At 37.8% G+C, this 18,798-nt stretch overlaps 1 protein-coding gene across 2 annotated transcripts; it reads left to right on the plus strand.

The window, feature by feature from the left end:
- The first annotated feature begins 940 nt into the window (after positions 1-940).
- On the plus strand, positions 941-15,132 carry LOC112522698 (heat shock 70 kDa protein 16-like). 2 transcript variants are annotated; one of them, XM_025131987.1, is made up of 10 exons: positions 941-995; positions 1,343-2,573; positions 5,159-5,371; positions 10,889-10,984; positions 11,091-11,219; positions 11,787-11,984; positions 12,469-12,615; positions 12,695-12,823; positions 13,716-13,846; positions 14,660-15,132. In XM_025131987.1, the coding sequence occupies exons 2-10, from the start codon at positions 1,404-1,406 to the stop codon at positions 14,760-14,762; spliced, it is 2,316 nt and encodes a 771-aa protein (XP_024987755.1). In that variant the 5' UTR covers positions 941-995; positions 1,343-1,403; the 3' UTR covers positions 14,763-15,132. The 2 variants fall into 2 exon arrangements, with proteins under 2 accessions (XP_024987755.1, XP_024987756.1); XM_025131988.1 differs by lacking the exons at positions 13,716-13,846; positions 14,660-15,132 and adding an exon at positions 12,920-13,476.
- The last annotated feature ends 3,666 nt before the right edge of the window (positions 15,133-18,798 follow it).

The following is an 18,798-nucleotide window of genomic DNA, read 5'->3' on the forward strand; positions in this document are numbered from 1 at the left end:
TCATACATCACTAATTTGAGGGTTTAGATGTTCCAGAAATATTATTTTTGTTGGATATATTGGGATGGCGAGTAACTTCAACTCTTAACACCAAAAAAGCTGCAAATTGATGGGATCATAAATAGATAAGATCACTTCATATCCAAGAATTAAGCTCTTTTGCCGTTTGACCCACAGATTGCAATTGTTTTTGCTGGTTGATTGGAGTTTAAAGACCAGTAAAGTATAATAATGTGACATATGATTGGAAATGCTGAAAACAATATTTGAGATTGTTTATAAAAACAACTTATTGATTTATTTTTTTTGAGTGTTTGGATAAACACTTTATACCGGTGCCAAATTGATAATAATGAGTTTTTAAGAAGTTAAATCTTTTTAACTTATAATAAACTTTTATAAAAAAAATAATTGTTTCACATGAGCAATCCAAACACCCCCCTTAAAAAAGTTTTAATTTGTCAGATCCATTTAATTTCGATATTTACTACCACCAATAGGTTTAAGAATGGAAGATGGGTTTCATAGCTTAGAATTAGATCTCAGTTTGAAAATTCAAAGTAAATTTTATTTAGTTTTCTATAGAATATTAGATGATTGATTTGAAAATCGATGTTATTCAAATAACTACGACATTTGGATTATATCATCGTAAAATAAAATAAAAAAGGTATCAAAGAAATGGTGTTTTTCATTGTTCTATTCTAATTCTATTTCAAACCAATAAAATAGATTCTGATTCATTAGACATATTATATTATATTCTTACCAATCAAACACTTATCGAGTCTAATAACATTTCAATTCCTTTCAAATTATTTTCTTTTCCATTTTTATTTTAAAATCATGAATAAAATATGGGTGCTGCCTTTTTTCGAGGATACATGAATAGATCTTTGGGGATTATTCTATTTTTCCAGTTTGGGAACAATCTTGGAGATATCTATCGGTCATTTAGGTCTCTCGGAGAAAAAGCTCACGCGATAGTTAATAGGGTATGGTTTTTCAATCTCAATCTTGTCTTCGATGATATTATAACTGTTATTTGTATGGGTTTCTGCGCATTTTTTTGAAATTGGATCGTCTGATTTATTGGGTGTGTTTCGTATCAACGGCTAAATACTAGACTACTAGTTTAAATGTCTTCTCAACGATCAGGATTCTAATTTGAGAAATTCTGATTGATGAATCAGGTTTTGAGTTGCGACAATTACACAATTTTGTAGGTTTAGTAAAACCTCAATGCTGCATTTTGCAATCAAGATTCTGTATGCTCTTTGGTCTTTGATTAATTCGTTTAATTAGGAGTTATAAGAGCTAACTGTTTGTTAAAATGCTTTAGGTGTAGGTAGGGTTCATAACTGAATCAGACATTGGGTAATACTTTCCGAGGAAATTTTGAAATGAGTGTGATTGGGTTTGATATTGGGAACGAAAACTGTGTTATTGCAGCCGCAAGGCACCGTGGGATTGATGTATTGTTAAATGATGAATCAAACCGTGAGACGCCTGCTGTGGTGTCTTTCGGTGAGAAGCAACGGTTCTTGGGTTCTGCAGGGGCTGCATCTGCTACTATGAACCCTAGATCCACTATTTCTCAGGTTAAGAGGTTGATAGGAACCAAATATAAGAATTCCTGGGTGCAGGATGATCTTAAGTTGCTGCCATTCGAGACTAGTGAGGCCCCTGATGGTGGTATTTTGATTCATTTACAGTATTTGAATGAAAGATGCACATTTACGCCCATTCAGATACTGGGGATGCTGTTTGCACATTTAAAACAAATGGCCGAGAAAAATCTTGAAATCCCTGTTTCAGATTGTGTGATTGGGATTCCGTCATACTTTACAGACGTGCAAAGGCGTGCTTATCTTGATGCTGCACATATCGGAGGTTTAAGACCATTGAGATTGATGCATGATTGTACTGCAACTGCACTAGGTTATGGTATTTACAAGACTGATTTTGCCGATTCAGGACCTACAAATGTTGTGTTTGTTGACATTGGACATTGTGACACTCAGATTACAGTTGTGGCTTTTGAACAAGGTCATATGAAAGTTCTGTCCCATTCTTTTGATAACCATTTGGGTGGTAGAGATTTCGATGAAGTTTTGTTTAAATATTTTGCGGCAAAGTTTAGGGAACAGTACAATATTGATGTTTATTCAAATACTCGAGCTTGTATAAGGCTAAGGTCATCTTGTGAGAAGCTGAAGAAAGTTTTAAGTGCGAATCCAGAAGCACCGCTTAATATCGAATGCTTAATGGATGAGAAAGATGTCAAAGGCTTCATAAAGAGAGATGATTTTGAGGATCTGTGTTCCAACTTGCTTGAAAGAATTAGCATTCCTTGTCATAAAGCTGTAAATGATGCGGGACTAAGTGTTGATAAAATATATTCTGTCGAGCTTGTTGGTTCTGGTTCCCGAATACCAGCTATTATGAGGAAATTATCTACTCTCTTTGGAAGAGAACCAAGGAGGACGTTAAATGCAAGCGAGTGTGTTGCTAGAGGATGTGCACTTCAGTGTGCAATGCTTAGCCCGACTTTCCGAGTTAGAGAGTATGAGGTCTGTCTCTAATACTGTCTTCTTTTCTTTTGCAAATCTCCAATGCATATGCATCATATACTTTTGATCTAGTCTCCTCTTAAACCATCGGACTTTTATTTTTCATAATCAAAATACTTTCTTGTGAAAAAGAAAAGGAAACTGCTATACTTTGCAAGAATGAGCCAGTTGGGAACTTGGGATGCATCATCTAAATCTAAAGGCTAGCTAAATACTTGACACTTTTTGTCCAAAATCCGTGATACTTGCAAAGTTTAGCATCTTTTGCATTTCACAAAAATAATGGGTTGAAAAGTCCATAACTCTTTTAATTTTCTGTAGACAACCTGTGTGAATGAAACTATGAAAAGAGATATTGATTGATCCATCACTTACTGTGTATTATGCTATTTCCAATATGTTTCAAGTACTCTCAAATGAAGATACCATGTTAATGGCGATGGATTTACCCACACAGATCTCTAGTGAAACTAACCAGATTGTGATCTCACAGAAACTCTTGCACGGGTCTATCTTCGGTTTATGTTTCTCACATTTTTGCCTTACTTTATGTTAATTCATTAATTCTGTGCATCCTGCTTATCATTTTCAATCACCAAGTCCGCTTACAAGATGAACGTAGACTACTGTAGCATCATGTTTAATTCAAAACTGAAATGACAGGAAACCTGTATTGATGAAATCTCCTTCTAAAGAAAATAAGGGAGTAAGGGACTGATGTGTAGATGCAATTGGCATTATTTAACCAAGTTGTTCAATGCATGGATGCTTCAAGGGTGTTGCTCTTTGAGGGTACGACAGGTGGGGGCAGTGCACACCCTCATTGTCGATCGTACCACAGAATTGTTGACCACAAACACAACAGATACGAAGTTGTGGGTATGAGAGGTGCCTTTTGAGTCATTTCTTTATAAAGAGAGAGATGGAAATTCACAATGAATAATATTAAAACTAAGGCCCAGTGTCTAAAGTAAAACCTAAGCCTAATGGCTGTTAGAGTGCAAGAAGAAGCCTAGGTGATGTTGAGTTGTTGACGTACCAAAATTCCTTTCTTAATAGTGTGGATTAAATCTAGCTCAATATGCAAAAATAAAAGTATGATAAAGTTCTGAACATAAGCATGTCTAGCGTATTTAATGTATGAATTATAAGACAAGTTTTTTCTTTTATTATTGGTTTGGTTGTGTAGACCAGTATACCTCAATATAAGCACACTTCCATATTCTCAATCTTTAACAATCTTTGGATCCCATTATTCATGTGTCATGCCTTCGTATCCCTGCATGGCTATCCTTGCAAGTTGCAACATAGGTCAACCTGGAATCTTTTACTAACCAATATGTTTATCACCTTAAGCAAGTTTCTCATCCAATCTTCCACAAATGATTCCAGATATTTGACTGATGTCTTTCTTTAAGTAGCTTAACCCCACCATTAGTTTAGTATATTGCTGTCAATTTAGATCTTTGCAAGTGTAAAACTACTAGTAAAAAGTCAATCATGTGCCTTTCCTGAACAGAGTGGCTATATAGAAGTTGTCAAATTCTGTCTAAAAATTTATACCTGGTTATATATAAAGCCAAGTAACTTAAAGGGCATCATAGTTTTGTTCTGTTGGCGTAGGTATCTTAACAGCAAGATTTCTTTTTGGTAAAGAACAGTGAGTTTCTATAAAGCAGTTTAGGCTGATATGGTTTCTTACAGTGTAGAGCTATTCAGCATTCCATATTTTAGACCATACACCACAAACATAATGTTATACCTTTCTGGTAAGATTGGTAAGAAAGATTTAGGATGCATGAGGAATTGGTGTTTTACTTCAGCATGTATCTTGATGTTATACATTTTTTTACAATGTGGTTCTTTGGCTAATTTGAATATGTGTTGCCTTATACTCCTATGATAGGTAAAATCTCACTTTTCTTTCCCTTTATGTCTATTATTTTCCTTTAATGGAACATTATCTAGAAATTAGTCCACAATGTGAAATTATAGCAAGTATTATGAGTGATAAGACTATCAATCCTATTTACTTGGAACCAGATCTTGTTAGGTTAAAGAAACAAACTTCGATCATCATAATTCTTATGTCTATATGCTAGATCAAAGTTGGTGTACTTGAAAAAATGTATCACTTTTTATCATCTGGCACAAGCACAACAGAAAGACAGAACATACAACAAAATGGCACTATATATCAAGTTACCCTGAACCCTCTTCCTGGTTTATGTTCATGTCTTAATTTAATTGCTATCCCATATTGTCTGTATTTGACTATGATAGTTGTTGGCAGCTCTAGATAAATTGAATTCTTGGTTTGTATAACCATTAAATCACTGTAGTGATTGCCAAGTTTTGTTTCTCAACTCTTTCAAAAGATCTAGTTCCTTTACTTTCAATAAACTCCATCTACACTTGATTTTCAACTCTTAGTGCATTTTTTTACTTAGATATCCTATTTAAGTTATAGACTTTAGTCTCGTTCCTATAGCCTTCTTTAAAGAAGTTAATTTGCACAAAATTTCCCAAAGGTTTAGCCATCTCGATTTATTTAGGATTCATGTTAATTTACTTCTTCCTTGCAGGTTCAAGATTCATTTCCTTTTTCTATTGGACTTCAGACAGAAGAAGGCAAAAACATCACACTACCCAATGGCGTCTTGTTTTTGAAAGGCCATCCATTTCCATGTGTTAAGATGCTTACATTGCATAGAAGTAATACTTTCCACTTGGAAATCATTTATGCCAATGAGAATGACCTGCCTGTTGGAGTACCACCTAAAGTCAGCTATTCCACGGTAAGTGGTACTCCAAGGTCAGCTATTCCATGCTAAAGTCAGCTATTCCACTAACCTCTTGCTATACTTTCCACTTGGAAATCATTTATGCCAAAGAGAATCGGGCAGGGTTAGTGGCACTCTAGCATGTGGACCAGGGGGATGCAGGGTTAGTGGCACTATAGCAAGAGGTTTCAGGATGAGTATGTTGAGGTTGTTTTGTGTGTGTTATACATTTATTGGTGCATACTACCGTTTGTTCTCCTAGTGCTTTTTTCTATTTGGGGTTTCTTGGAAATCCTTGGGTTTAGGGAAAAGCCTCTCTACTGTTTGTATGGGTTTGGCAATAAAGAAGCTGCATGAGAGGACGTTGGAAGTGACATAACTAAGATGGACCTGTGATTCGACCATGTTAGACATGATACTAAAACCAGGTCTTCTGGGCAGAGTTTGAAGTTGCACCAGTAACAGATAAATTGATAGAAGGAATATGTTCCACACTAGGAAACTTAGGGTTAAAGGAATCGAATGGTTGAATAGAAGATATCGAGAAGGTTGCAGAATTGCTGGCCTCTCAGGCCGGTACTCTCCCAAGGCTCTCGCCTAAACTGAACACACAAAACAGAATGCTTTTCCCTCCAGTCCCTTCACCTATTTATTCTATCCCTTCTATTGACTTATTGCTCGACTTTACTTCTTGACCTACTTATTGACTGATTTTACCACTTGATCCCAGGGTATAACAATACCGGCCCCCCAACTTTCACCTTGTCCTCAAGGTGGGAAGAAATCAAAGAAATGATTCCAACTCTTTATATCAATGACTACTGATGGTGTTGATGGTAGCGGTGGAGGCTTTGGTTCCTGTTGGTACCGGTTGATGTAACGTTTCTTTACAAACCAATCGCAGCATGTAGCCACAAAGTCTTTGGAAGGAGCATCTTCTAGTTCCCCCATTGCTTCCGAATCCCCAACTTAAACCTTGCCATGTCTCCTTTCCACATCTATTAAAGATTTGACTGACATCCCACCTGCTGTGGATCTTAACTAAAGCACCCAAATTATCCATCAAGCCAACCAATCCTGCCCTCCCAGAATGACTCAGAATTGCATACCCAATTGTAAAGCCCTTTCTGGTAGTAGTTGGCGTGTTTCCGGCAACAACACACAAGAACAATGGCCTATTCAATGTATTTGTCTAAAAGGTCGGGTCCCATACCAGCTTTGTGTGTCGACCAACTATTTTGCTGTGATCTTGCTTGGTGAATTACATTTGCCAGATACACTTTACCTCTAACTAGGGTCATAGATTGATCTTGTTCTCCTAATCTTCTGTTATAACCTGGGTATGGAAGTCAACTAGTCAATGTTGGTAGCGGTTAGGAGAGTTGGTGGGCTCGGGATAGTATAAATAAAGTAGATAGCTAATTGTTCAGGGTATTTTGTTTGTTGATTGATATTGTAACTTGAGCGTTAGCTTTAGGAGAGTCCATGGCCTCTCGAATGCCATCGGGATTTCGTTTCTTGTGAATTCAATCCACGACCGACAATTTTAGATCCAAAGTACAACAAATTGGTATAAGAGCAACCATGATCTAGGGATGGTGACAAGGAGTATGGCAACAAAGGTAGATTATCTGGAGAGTAGTGTAGGATCGATCGAAAAAGGGATGCAGAAGATTTTGCAATAGATAGAGAGGATCAGTAAGCAACAAGATGAAATAGTTAGCAAATTGAATTCTTCTCTGTCATCAGATGGTGAGGGCACATCTGGATCGGGAGGAATTGGAAAAAAATGGAGATAATCATGATCCTAATCTTTTTTTGGCAGTAAAAGGGGGGAAATCGAAATTCCAGCGTTCGACAGGAAGGATCCGGATGGCTGGATTCTTAGAGCTGAAAGGTACTTCTTGTTAAACCAATTGAGTCCAGAGGAACAAATCAATGTGTCGTTTATAGCTTTTGAAGGTGATGCTTTGAGATGGTTTCGATGAGAGAATCTGATGAGACCTTCTACACGATGGGAGGATCTGAAGTCGATGATTCTTCGTCAATTCCGCTAGACAGTCATGTGTTCATCTGGTTAACCGTTTCTAACTCTAAAACAGGGTGTGGCCATGGAGAGGGACAATACGGAGAAGAATTTGCAGGGGAAGAAAGGAGGAATTATAGATAGGGAGAAGAAGAGGGAGCAAACAGAAAGCAAAGGTTGATATCACCAGAAATGGGTGGGGTTAGGGAAAAACCAACCGCTGTCACCGTCCCCATTACCCCAGCCACTATCGATATCACCACCATCACCACTCTCTTCACCATCGCTTGTGCTTCCGTTATCTTCAACCCTAGAAAAGGAATCGATTACGAGTAATCAATCGCTGAATGAAAAGGCGATGGGCTTTGATTTGATGAACCTATTTTGGCCCAAGCCTAATAAAGATATTTCAGTTTGGCCTAAGCTCAATGAAGACATTTCAATTTGGCCCAAACCTGTGTCAGGCGTACAATTACAAATGACACCCGACTCTTCCACATCCTCCATGTAGTCAACGGCTTACAGGGGAGAGTGATTAGGCGGCTATCATCGGAGACTACTGCCGCCATCACTGTTGCTGCCACCCCTGCTACCACCACCGCTGCCTCCTTCGCTACCACCACCGCTGTCGCTGTTGGCACATATGGTGTCTGGATCCTAATGGAATGCCTAAGTTGCATCCAACTTGAAAAAGCCGTCAATTTCTAACGATCCTTCCAACAAATTAATGCTCGTTGCCAACTTGAAGTGAAGCCCTAACCTTTCCTGCGTCTTAGACATTTGATTTAAAGGATTGCTTAGGATACGTGGATGAGGACAGACTTGCTCCCATTTTTAAGATACAAACAAATATGATTTATGGGGAGTTGGACAAAATGATCGTGAGAGCCAAATCTGGGAATTCTAAAATTCCTAAAAAGGGGAAAGTTGATCTTCGATAACAGTATAAAACTGAGCGCTTTTTGACCAAGCTAAAGACCATCAGATAAAACTTGCTATTGTGGGCCATGTGGATTCTGGAAAATTGATATTCTCTGAAAGGCTGTTACACCTACTAGAGAAAATATCTCAGATTCAAATGCACAAATATGAAAAGGAGTCCAGGAAAGTTTCCTATATTAATGTATGTAATGACGGTATTCATGGGATTGTCTTCAAAGCAATTTCTTTGGGTGAAGAGGTGACAAGAATGTCAACATCTTGTATTCTTGCGCAAGTGGGTAGGTGGTTTATAGAAATGAATGATAAGTGGAATGCCCAATTCAAGGAAGGGGGGGGGGTTGAAGTTTGGATAGAGGGACCAGGTCTATAGGGAAGGTGCAACCCACGATTGAATCTAGCATAAAGTTTGGGGGCATAAAAGGTGTAAATAGTCAGAACTTGATTTTGAGGAATTCATTCACTATCGGCAAAGAATAGAATGCTCTGAAGAAGGTTATAAGGGGAGTGAAGAGATTCCAAAGGACTTCTCTTTTGATCGTGGAAGGGAAGAGAGATATCAAGAACAACAAGCTTTTCGAATGTTGTTATCATACTTTGGTGGGTATGGGACAGCAGAGGCCAGCAAGAATAATTCAATGGTCTTTGGAGTCTGCTTTGAGGAATTTTAATGGGAAGTATATGGATTGCAACCGACCAAGTGTTATTGTTTTGAATGCTTCTAGGCATGAGTGTTTTTATGGAGTTATAGTGATGTCCCCTCAACATGCCTCTACAAGCACAATTGGCCACAGCCAGGGGATGGAGTTATTGGTTTTGAAAAATTTACTTGCTATTGAAGCTTATTGGAGAGAAGGGGTATTGGCTTGATCAATTTCTCGTCTTCCGTTCGACGGTTGAAGGAAAAATGTCATCGGGAGAGCGTGCAACCACGACATCGGCACTGTCTGTATGGTCACTGATGGTGATGATGGCGACGGCAACAGCGGTGGCAATTGCAGAGACCGTCGCAGCCGTGGTGATTCTTCAACAGATTCTCCTCCTAAGTCGGGATTCGTCGAGATTCCGTATGAATCTGAACGGTCTTCATCCTTCTTCTCTGTAGTTACTGTTCTGTTTTCCCTCTCTAGATCCTTCTCTGAATCATTTTCTATCTCAGACGTGGCGATCTTCTTCTTCAATGGCTCAACATAAGATTTGATTAATCGATCCACCAACTCCATAATCTCCATTTCTTTTCTTAACAATCTGAAATCATCAGCCAACATGCCTCTTCTCCCTTTGATTTCAACAGTCCTAGGTTCTAATCTTCCAAGCATGGTGTGGATCAAACTTGCTCTGAAACCAACTGTTACACACCAGGAAATTTAAGTTAAAGGAATCAAATGGTTGAATAGAAGATGTCGAGACAGTTACAGAATTGCTGGCTTTTGAGAGGCCAGTACTCTCCCAAGGCTCTCACCTGAACAGAACACAAAACAGAATGCCTTTCCCTCCAATCCCTTCACCTATTTATATTATCCCTTCTATTGATTTTGACCATCTTTACTTATTGACCTACTTATTGACCGATTTAACCACTTGACTCCAGGGTATAACAAAATATTGCGGTGGTTTAGGTACGTTCGCAGGAGACAAATGACAGTGAGGAGGGTCAAGAGTGTTACAGTCGAGGGGGTGAGGAGGGGCAGGCCAAGGAGGACATGAGATCAGTTGAGGTTGGACATGAAAGCGTTTTACATTTTCGAGGACATGACCTTCAATAGGAGTTCTTGGAGAAACATCGCTAGGGTAGGAGATTATATGTAGAGACTTGTAAGGTGGACAAGCAAATCGTGGAGGGAGAGGTAAGGGTGGGTTGGGGTGGTTAGAGAGTCGGATTTCTAGGGCGTTGGTATAGATTAGGGGGGGGGGGGGGTTCCTTTGGCAGCAGTCAAGAGTGCCATAGGTGTGGATCTTTTGGAACAAAGCCTTTTCACTTGCTTACCTGTCTTACAGTTTATATCTACTTTCTCGTACTTTGTTCTATGCTTTCATCATAATTAATGCTTTATACTTTCTTTTCTTTTTGCTTCCTGTACTTACGTGTTCTACTTTTTCAAAACTCTTCTTACACTACCAAAAATTACCTTGAACATTTATTTCAATTTTCAATTTTTTTTGCAAAACTTTCTCTTACAAACTTTTTACAAGCGGGGGTCTTCATGTAAACAGCCCCTGGGTACAACCTACCCATCCCCCGACCCTACTTCCGACCGGGATATACCGGGTACGCTTTCGTTTTGTAAATCCTCGGATTCCTTTCTTTTTGTGTATCCGTCGTAGTTGCTCTTCATGTTTGTTTACTGCATGATTTTTCAAAAGCTTTTGTATTCATCAACTTCTTCACAAACCTTTCCAAATGGATATGATCAAATTGCAATCACCCGTTAATCTATTTTCTGTTTGAGATTGAGGAATTTCTAACACTTTGGAATTTAGCTTGAGGGTTTTCTTTGAAGATCCTTTAATGATGCAAGTTTCAATGTTTCTGTTAAGATGTTGAGTTAATCATTAAATATGTCCAGATCGGTCCTTTCCAAGTGTTGAGTGCAGAAAAAGCGGAGGTTAAAGTTAGAGTTCACCTAAACCTTCATGGAATTGTAACAATAGAATCTGCTTCTGTAAGTATACCTTCTGCTTGGATTCTTGTACATGTTTTTAGTCTGTTACTGGAACAGCATCCTATGAGAATTATGATATCTACCTCTTTCGTGTTTCTTGTTTCAGCTTATAGAAGAAGAGTACTCTAGTAACAATGCTAATCTGCCTTCAGAACAGAAGGTGGTCGACAATCATATGACAAATGGTGCTGCTGATTACAAATATGCCGATTCTAGCCCTTCTACAACACACGCTGTAAGTAACATCATATGATGTTTGATTCCATGCTGATCAAATCTTTATATGTTTTTGTGATTTGGCCTGGGATTTACCAGAAAGTCATATTTTTTTCGGTATTAAATCATTTAAAGGCTTTAAATGGTAATTTTCTGTTATTCAGACTGTGCATTCAAAACGTTTACCAGACAATCACTTTTCATTTTACACTAAGGAGGCTGTTTGGTTGGTTTTCCTCAAATCCTGTATGGATAAAGCTTGGTGTGGATTAATCTGTATGTATTGATTGAGAGGGTTTTTTCATAGATGGAAGGACTGTGCTTTTTAATTGGGAGGGACAGGTTTGGTAAAAACATGGCTTTTGGCATAAAGCTCCTCCCTAGAAGCTTACAGAATAAGCCACAAACTTTATCATTAAGCCACTACCAATTTATAGTTGATCGAATAAGCTATGAATCCCATTAAGCTCATTGTTAACAAACAAACCCTAAATCATACAGAGCCTCTTAATCATTCTGCTCCAAATCATTCGGTATCTACCAAACAGCCCTTAACTTGAAGTTGGATTTTCATTTCACTGTGCAGGCTGATGAAACGAGAAAAGGCAAGAGACGTAGGCAGAATATTACAGTTTCTGAGAATGTGTATGGTGGAACAACAAGAGATGAGGTACGAGATGCTCAAGAGAAAGAAAGGATGTTGGCAGAACAAGACATAAAGATGGAGCGAACTAAAGAAATGAAGAACACCCTCGAAGCTTTTGTCTATGATACACGCAATAAGGTGTGTCCTCGGGCTATAAAGAGTAACTGCGGATGATCTTTGCATTAGATTTATTTGCATTATGCTCAATGGAGAAAAGAAGAAATTTTCAAATATTTCAGTTCTTCCAAATAGGGGAGTGTTCAAATGGAAACAACAGAAAGGTTGGAAACAGGAAACATGAATAATCAGATGAAAAAGTATAACAATATGGATATCAAATTAAATGTGATAAAATGCTGGTTTTCTTGGTATAATTTGTTTCCCTCCAATTTTGATTATAATTTGTAAATTTTCAATTGAAATACCCCCCCCCCCCGGGGGGGGGGGGGTATTCTTAGTTTTGAAAATGAAGTTCTAGTCACATCTCTTGGATCAAATCCATCTAATGGTTGATTCTGTTATGTTTCCAGCCTTTTTGTTGTTTTCATTTGGACCTCCAATTATTAGTGCTTTTTCACTTTAATATACTGCATGCGGATTGAGAAGAATTCATTTGATTTAGCTTCTAAGTTCGTACCGGAGCTTTGCCACAGAGGAAGAGAAGGAGAGAATCTCTAGAAATCTGCAAGAAACTGAAGACTGGCTATATGAAGACGGTGATGATGAATCTGAGCTGGTATATGCCGGAAGGTTGGAGGATCTCAGAAAGGTATCTCGAATGTCTAATTCTGAACTTCTACTTTGATATCTAGTAGTCCATACATATCTAATTTTCTTCGTTAATGTAGGTGGTAGATCCTATTGAAAGTAGATACAAGGACGAAGATGCTCGAGCACAAGCAACAAGAAATCTGTTAAATTGTATTACAGAATATCGTACGGCTGCAGATTCACTGACCCCTACTGAGAAAGACGTGGTATGGTTCTAGTGTTTTTAGTTGACGATAATGTTAACCTGTCCCACATAAGCATTCTATTTACGAAACTAACCTCTTCTGTTTTTTATATGATAGCTGGGGTTGGAGTACAACTTTGCAAACCAGACCAAACCATACAAACCTAGTATATTCCACCCAAAAGTAGGGTCCAGGAGGGTGAGATGTCCGCAGACCTGTCCTATCCCAAAGGGCAGAACATTGGTAGTGGCAACCCTAAATACCTTATGCCCCAAATAAATGCGATGTTTGATCAGACAGGTTACTGTGATAGGCTTTCTGAACCATTGTCCCTGGCTTTTCGTTGCAGTCTAAAAATCTTTCTTGCCAAAATGCCAAAGAACTCTATAATTTGTTAGAATGAATATTGTCAGAGCAAGATATAAAGGTGGACAAAAGAGGTAATCCCGGATTGAAACATTGCCAAAAAGGTAAATGTTGCATTTATCTTGGGACATCTCAAAAATTAAATTGTTGCATTTATATCGGGTATATCATTTGGAATAGTGGGGTAGAAATCTTCCTATTGTAAGAACACTAATTATGATGTCAGCAACCTCATCGGTGAGTAAGGAGCTATTTGGTTGGTTTTCTATTAGATCCTGTATGGATAAAACCGTCCGTGTGGATTAATCAGATTGGGAAGGTTTTTGTTTGGGAGGGTTTTTTCATAGATGGGAGGAGTGTGTTTTGATTGGGAGGGGCAAGTGTGAAAAAAAAACTTGGCTTTTTGCATAGAGCTCCCCCTATAAGCTTACTGAATAAGCCACTTGCTATATCATTAAGTCACTACCAAAGTCATGTATAGCTGCCCGAATAAAAGTCCCAGTTAGCTCCTAATAAACAGGCCCTAATTTTCTCATCTTTTGGGCAGGTTTACAGTGAATGCAGCAAAGCTGAGCAGTGGTTGCGCGAGAAAACCCAACTGCAGGATTCAATGCCCAAAAATGCTGACCCTATAGTCTTTTCAAGTGAAATTAATCGAAAAGCAGAGGTTCTTGAGAGGTAAGTTTCAACCGTAATTTTTGGTCACTGATATTACTTTAAGCATTATAATTTAATGGCATAAGCCGATAAAGTATCAATTTATTTACCTTACTCTAGTTAAACAATGGCTGTAATTATAGCCGGTTTGAGCTTGAAGCCAGGTTGAACTTGGGCCAAACTTGATGAACTCAAGTCCAAACTGAGCTCGTTTAAAATCACCTCTAGCTTGCCTGGTTGGCTCAATCTATTCTTTGGAGAAATCCAATTGCATATGTGAGAATATGTAGATCCCATTAGATTACTCTGCATTAGAGCCATTTAGGAGAAAAGGGAACTTCCAACATATATGGAGGAGAAATATTCCAAGTCTAACCGACTTGGGACTCCAACTGCATCGATAAAACCAAATCAAACCAAACCAGACCAGACCAGACAAACCCAGAATATCCCATTTGAAAACAGGGTCTTAAAAATAACTCAAAATCAAACAAACCCATGTTAAGCGCATGGAAATTTCAATTTTCTGATACTAAACTTGTTTCGTTACCATGATTTAATGTGGTCAAAAGAGTTTGAAAAGGGTAGTTTAGTCATTTCATAAAAGGAACTCATGAAGTGTTGCAATTCTACATAGTCCATCAAATATTTGGCCTTTTTACAAGCAGCAGGTCTTCACAGAAACCACCTCTCTGCCCAGAGGCTGAAACCCTAATTGTGGTGGGATTTAATCGGGTTGAGTTGGTTTTGCTTTTATCCTTGACCCTTCAACTCGTTAGCTTTTCTCTTATTTTGACAATATTGCTGACATATTATCATCATTGGTTACTTCAGAATGTGCAAGCACGTAATGAAAAACAAGGGTCCATCTTCAAATTATGAGGATGCCATGGGTTCAAACCAAAAGGACAAACCTGATGACATGTATGTAGATTGATGATATCAATACAATTCTTCGTTGAGATCTTGCAGCTTATGGTTTTTCTCGTGTCGAGAGAAACAACCAATTTTCAAAGTTGTCTCAATCCAGAATCAACATTCGGAGGTAAGAACTAGTTTTTGTTTGCCTTCATGGTACCATTTTGACTCGAAACTCGATCATTGATGGAGCCTGTTCCGTGCGAATGGTTAATTTCGTGATAATGATGGCTCCGCGGTTAAATGTATCATCATATATACGGTGTTGATTGCTTGTGCCATATGTGGAATTGAGTTGTGTACTTGCATTGTGTATTGAAATATGATAATTGGTCCTTGGTTAATATTGTGATCATTTGACGTTTTTCATCGGTCTTTCGAGACAGAAATATGTTTTGTTCATTGAGACGAATTCTTGAATTTTACGTGTTGGTTAATTTATTTGAAGACGAATTCTTGAATTTTACATGTGTTCTCGATTTCTCAAGTCAACAATAAGAATACCTAAAGTTTGTGATCAATAAAGATAAGTAGTACGGACTTTAATGGACGGTTTACCTGAAGATACCAAATACCACAATAGTATTAGTGTTCGTTTGGTTTGTAAAATTTCGAACGAATTGGAATGACAAATCTCTTTGATTAAATTTCAATTTCTTTGTTTGGTTTATTTCTTGAAATGAATGAAATCCTTCAAATTATATTAAATTCCATAAATTAATGAATTTGTTATTTCTTGGGGTAATGGAAGGAATTGAATTCCATCACCACCTACTACGACCATGTTACTATTGTTTGTCATGCCTTACCCTTACCCCCCCACCTTCCCCCCCCCTACTACTGTTGTCATCTAACTCACCCACCCTCGGTCACTCATTGCAAATTCTTACTACACCATGCTATTACCAATACTGTCATGCCCCTAACCTAACCCCCATCATCAAACTATTATTGTTGCCGTTACAATTGCCACTCACCCCACCTCACCCCATCCTACCCCCAATCCCAACCCACCACTACCCCACTCTACCCCCACCCTATCTGTCCCCAACAACCTTCACCTATAGAGCAGGAGTGGTGATGCGGGGATGGGGTGGGTTTAGTTAGGGGTGGGACAGGGTGATAGCTGTGATGATGACAGTGTGACATGGTGGTTGGTAGGGTGTAAGTGCGATAGTCCAAACAAAGACGATTGTTCCAAATCTTTTGAGAGATTTCATTCCAATTTCTATCAACCAAATGCGTGGTTAAATTCCATTCAAATTCCTTCAAAGTCAAATTACTTTGATGAATTCAAATTCCATCAAATTCCATTCTATAAAGCAAACACCCCTTAGGTTGATGTGAAAACAAAAAGAGAAGTGAGAACCAAATAACCTATATATTTATTTATTGATGCATTATATATTATAAAATATATATTTTGTAAATGACTATATCTATCAATAGTAGATATGCAGTGATGCATATACTCATTGAAATTTACAACATTCTCATGTTCTCAATTTTTTTTAGTTCTCAAATGAACCACATCCTACCATGGTCTACATAGTTTGATGACTCGTCACTGCCCATTAACACTAGTGTAGTTTGATGACTCGTCACTGCCCATTAACACTAGTGTTGAAACTTAGACGTTGTTTGGTTTTTATTATCATTGATTATTGTTTAATACATTTAACCAAACACTCTCTCAATAGTCATAATCTCGTGTTCGGTACCGGTGGATGGCAATACAATTAAATTACCAACCCTTTCTCGACGGAGATGTTTAGAAAACTTGCATTGTTGGTGAGAAAGCGAATGCGAATGCGAAATCCAAAATGTAGATGAAGCTCTCAACCAAAATGTAGTTGTTATGATGTTGTCTCAAAAATATTGCAGCCACTGTCATGTTGTTGGAACCTAACTTGCCAACCCCTCATCTCATCATACCGCCACCATTCTCGATGATGTCACCAAATACATTAAACAAACTCTTTAGGTTTAAGTCATCTAATCCCTTCTAACAAATATCGTGTAATTTCAGGACACTAATATTATTCCTTAAAATCCAGTTCATCAAAAGAATTACAATTTACCATAAAAAGAAAGATATAATTAGGTGGTGCCTGATTGGTTTGAGCTTGACTCCAAAGATCAAAAATAAATCCAAGAAGGAATAAAAAGCCCCTTGTGGCCACGGAGGTTCAAATGGGGTGACTCCGGGCTATCTGCAAAACAGGTAGTCACTCTGGGATTAGTCGGCTTCCAAAATGAGTTGGATATTCAGGTTAATAAAAAAAAAAAGAAGATGTGATTAGACAGTCCCATGATTAGGAGATTTTTGGCTTTGTCATCATTGACAACTTGTCTATTATCTTCATTTGCCCAATCACGTGGATCCTTCGGTATTGCTGTAGAACAAATTGCAGGAAATTATTATGAGGTTGGAGGTTTCCCTTCATCCCACATAGGAAGGAAGATAATACTTAAAGAGCTTTACAAGGCTTTTACATCAATTGAGCTCTAAATATATTAGTGGGCTTATGGTGGGGGTCATGAGTGGAAGGTTCAAAGCACGTGTGGCCAAGAATGTGGGATTTGGGGAAGTGGCACACTTTTCATGCCGCATCGAGCTCCCGAGTATATTTTTGGTACAAATTATATAGAGAATAAGTTAAATGCTGCTTAATTATATAATGATAATTATCGGTAATTAATTTTGGATTTTTCACAGTATATTTGATTTCAATTTAAAAAAATTATTTAAATTAATAAAAACGTGTTGGATATGGTCGAGACTTAGTCTCCAACGTTTTCTCTGTTAAAACACTTGAAAAAACTGCAATTCTCTCTTTATCGATTTTCTGCTTCCTACCACACAGTGCCATTTTCTTCCTAAACGATTTCTACATCAACTTTGTTTATAATTTCGTTATCATAAGATGTTGATAAACGAAATACGAGTGCATCAGATTCTAGGGCTTTGTGACTAGAAGGCCCCACAACTTAATACGGTGGTTATATAAAATCTTAAGGACATGTTCATACCATGCATATTTACTCGCTTCCTGACGACACAAAAGGTTGTTTTTTTAATTATTGTCTTGCAATTTACTTTTCGTTCACTAAGTGAACAAGTTTGCTTCTACCCTTTTCTTTACTAATTCTATCGCGAAGGATCGTTTTTAGTCTTTGTGATATCAATCGGTTCGTGTTTCAAATATTCCAGATTCTATAGTCATCATCTTGATTAAATAAAGATTCAGTTTGATAAGTTTTTCTTATTTATAGATAAAGTTTTAAACTTTAATTATAAAGGTTCGAACTTTGTTGAATTTTTTATTAATACAATCTTAGTTTTTTCGATAATCTTAAGATTTTATACATGAATTCCAGAAACTACTGTATCTAAAACCGAGATATGATGAAACTTGAAAAGTTCGACGGAACTAGTTATACCCGTTGACCCGACAAGGTGAAATTCATGTTAATGGTAGTAAAACTTTAATTTATTTTGGACTCAGACCTCCCTCCCATTCCTGAAAATCCGGTTCTCGACCGGGAAAAGAACTGGACAGAAAGAGAATATCCGAACTTGAGAAGAAGAGGCAAACCAACAAGGAGGAAGAAACCTTGGCCCGGGGACACATAAAGAATGCCTTGTCTGATCGGATGTTTGATCTCTACTATCCGATTACTTGGAAAGAGAACTTCAAAAATCCTTGGAATTCAAGTATAAGTCACAGGAAGATAGTACAAACAAGTGTATTATGTCTCAATACTTGAGATTCACAAATCGTAGATGATAAACCAGTTCTGGGGCAAGTGCATGAGCTCCAAGTTTTAGTAAATAAATTAAAATCTCTTTCCATACCTCTTCCTGACATTTTCCAAGTGAGGGCAGTCATAGATAAATTGTCCCCATCTTGGAAAGATTTTTCAAAAAGAATGATGCATAAATTTGAAGATTATTCTTTGGATGATTTATTAAAAAATTTATGGATCAAATAAGAGACATGTAATCGGGAGAAGAGAGGTAAGTCTCTGTTGAGTGCTAACAACGTGCAGGC

This window comes from Cynara cardunculus, assembly GCF_001531365.2.
Source record: "Cynara cardunculus var. scolymus isolate 2C chromosome LG 12, CcrdV1, whole genome shotgun sequence".
NCBI classification, from domain to species: Eukaryota; Viridiplantae; Streptophyta; class Magnoliopsida; order Asterales; family Asteraceae; genus Cynara; species Cynara cardunculus.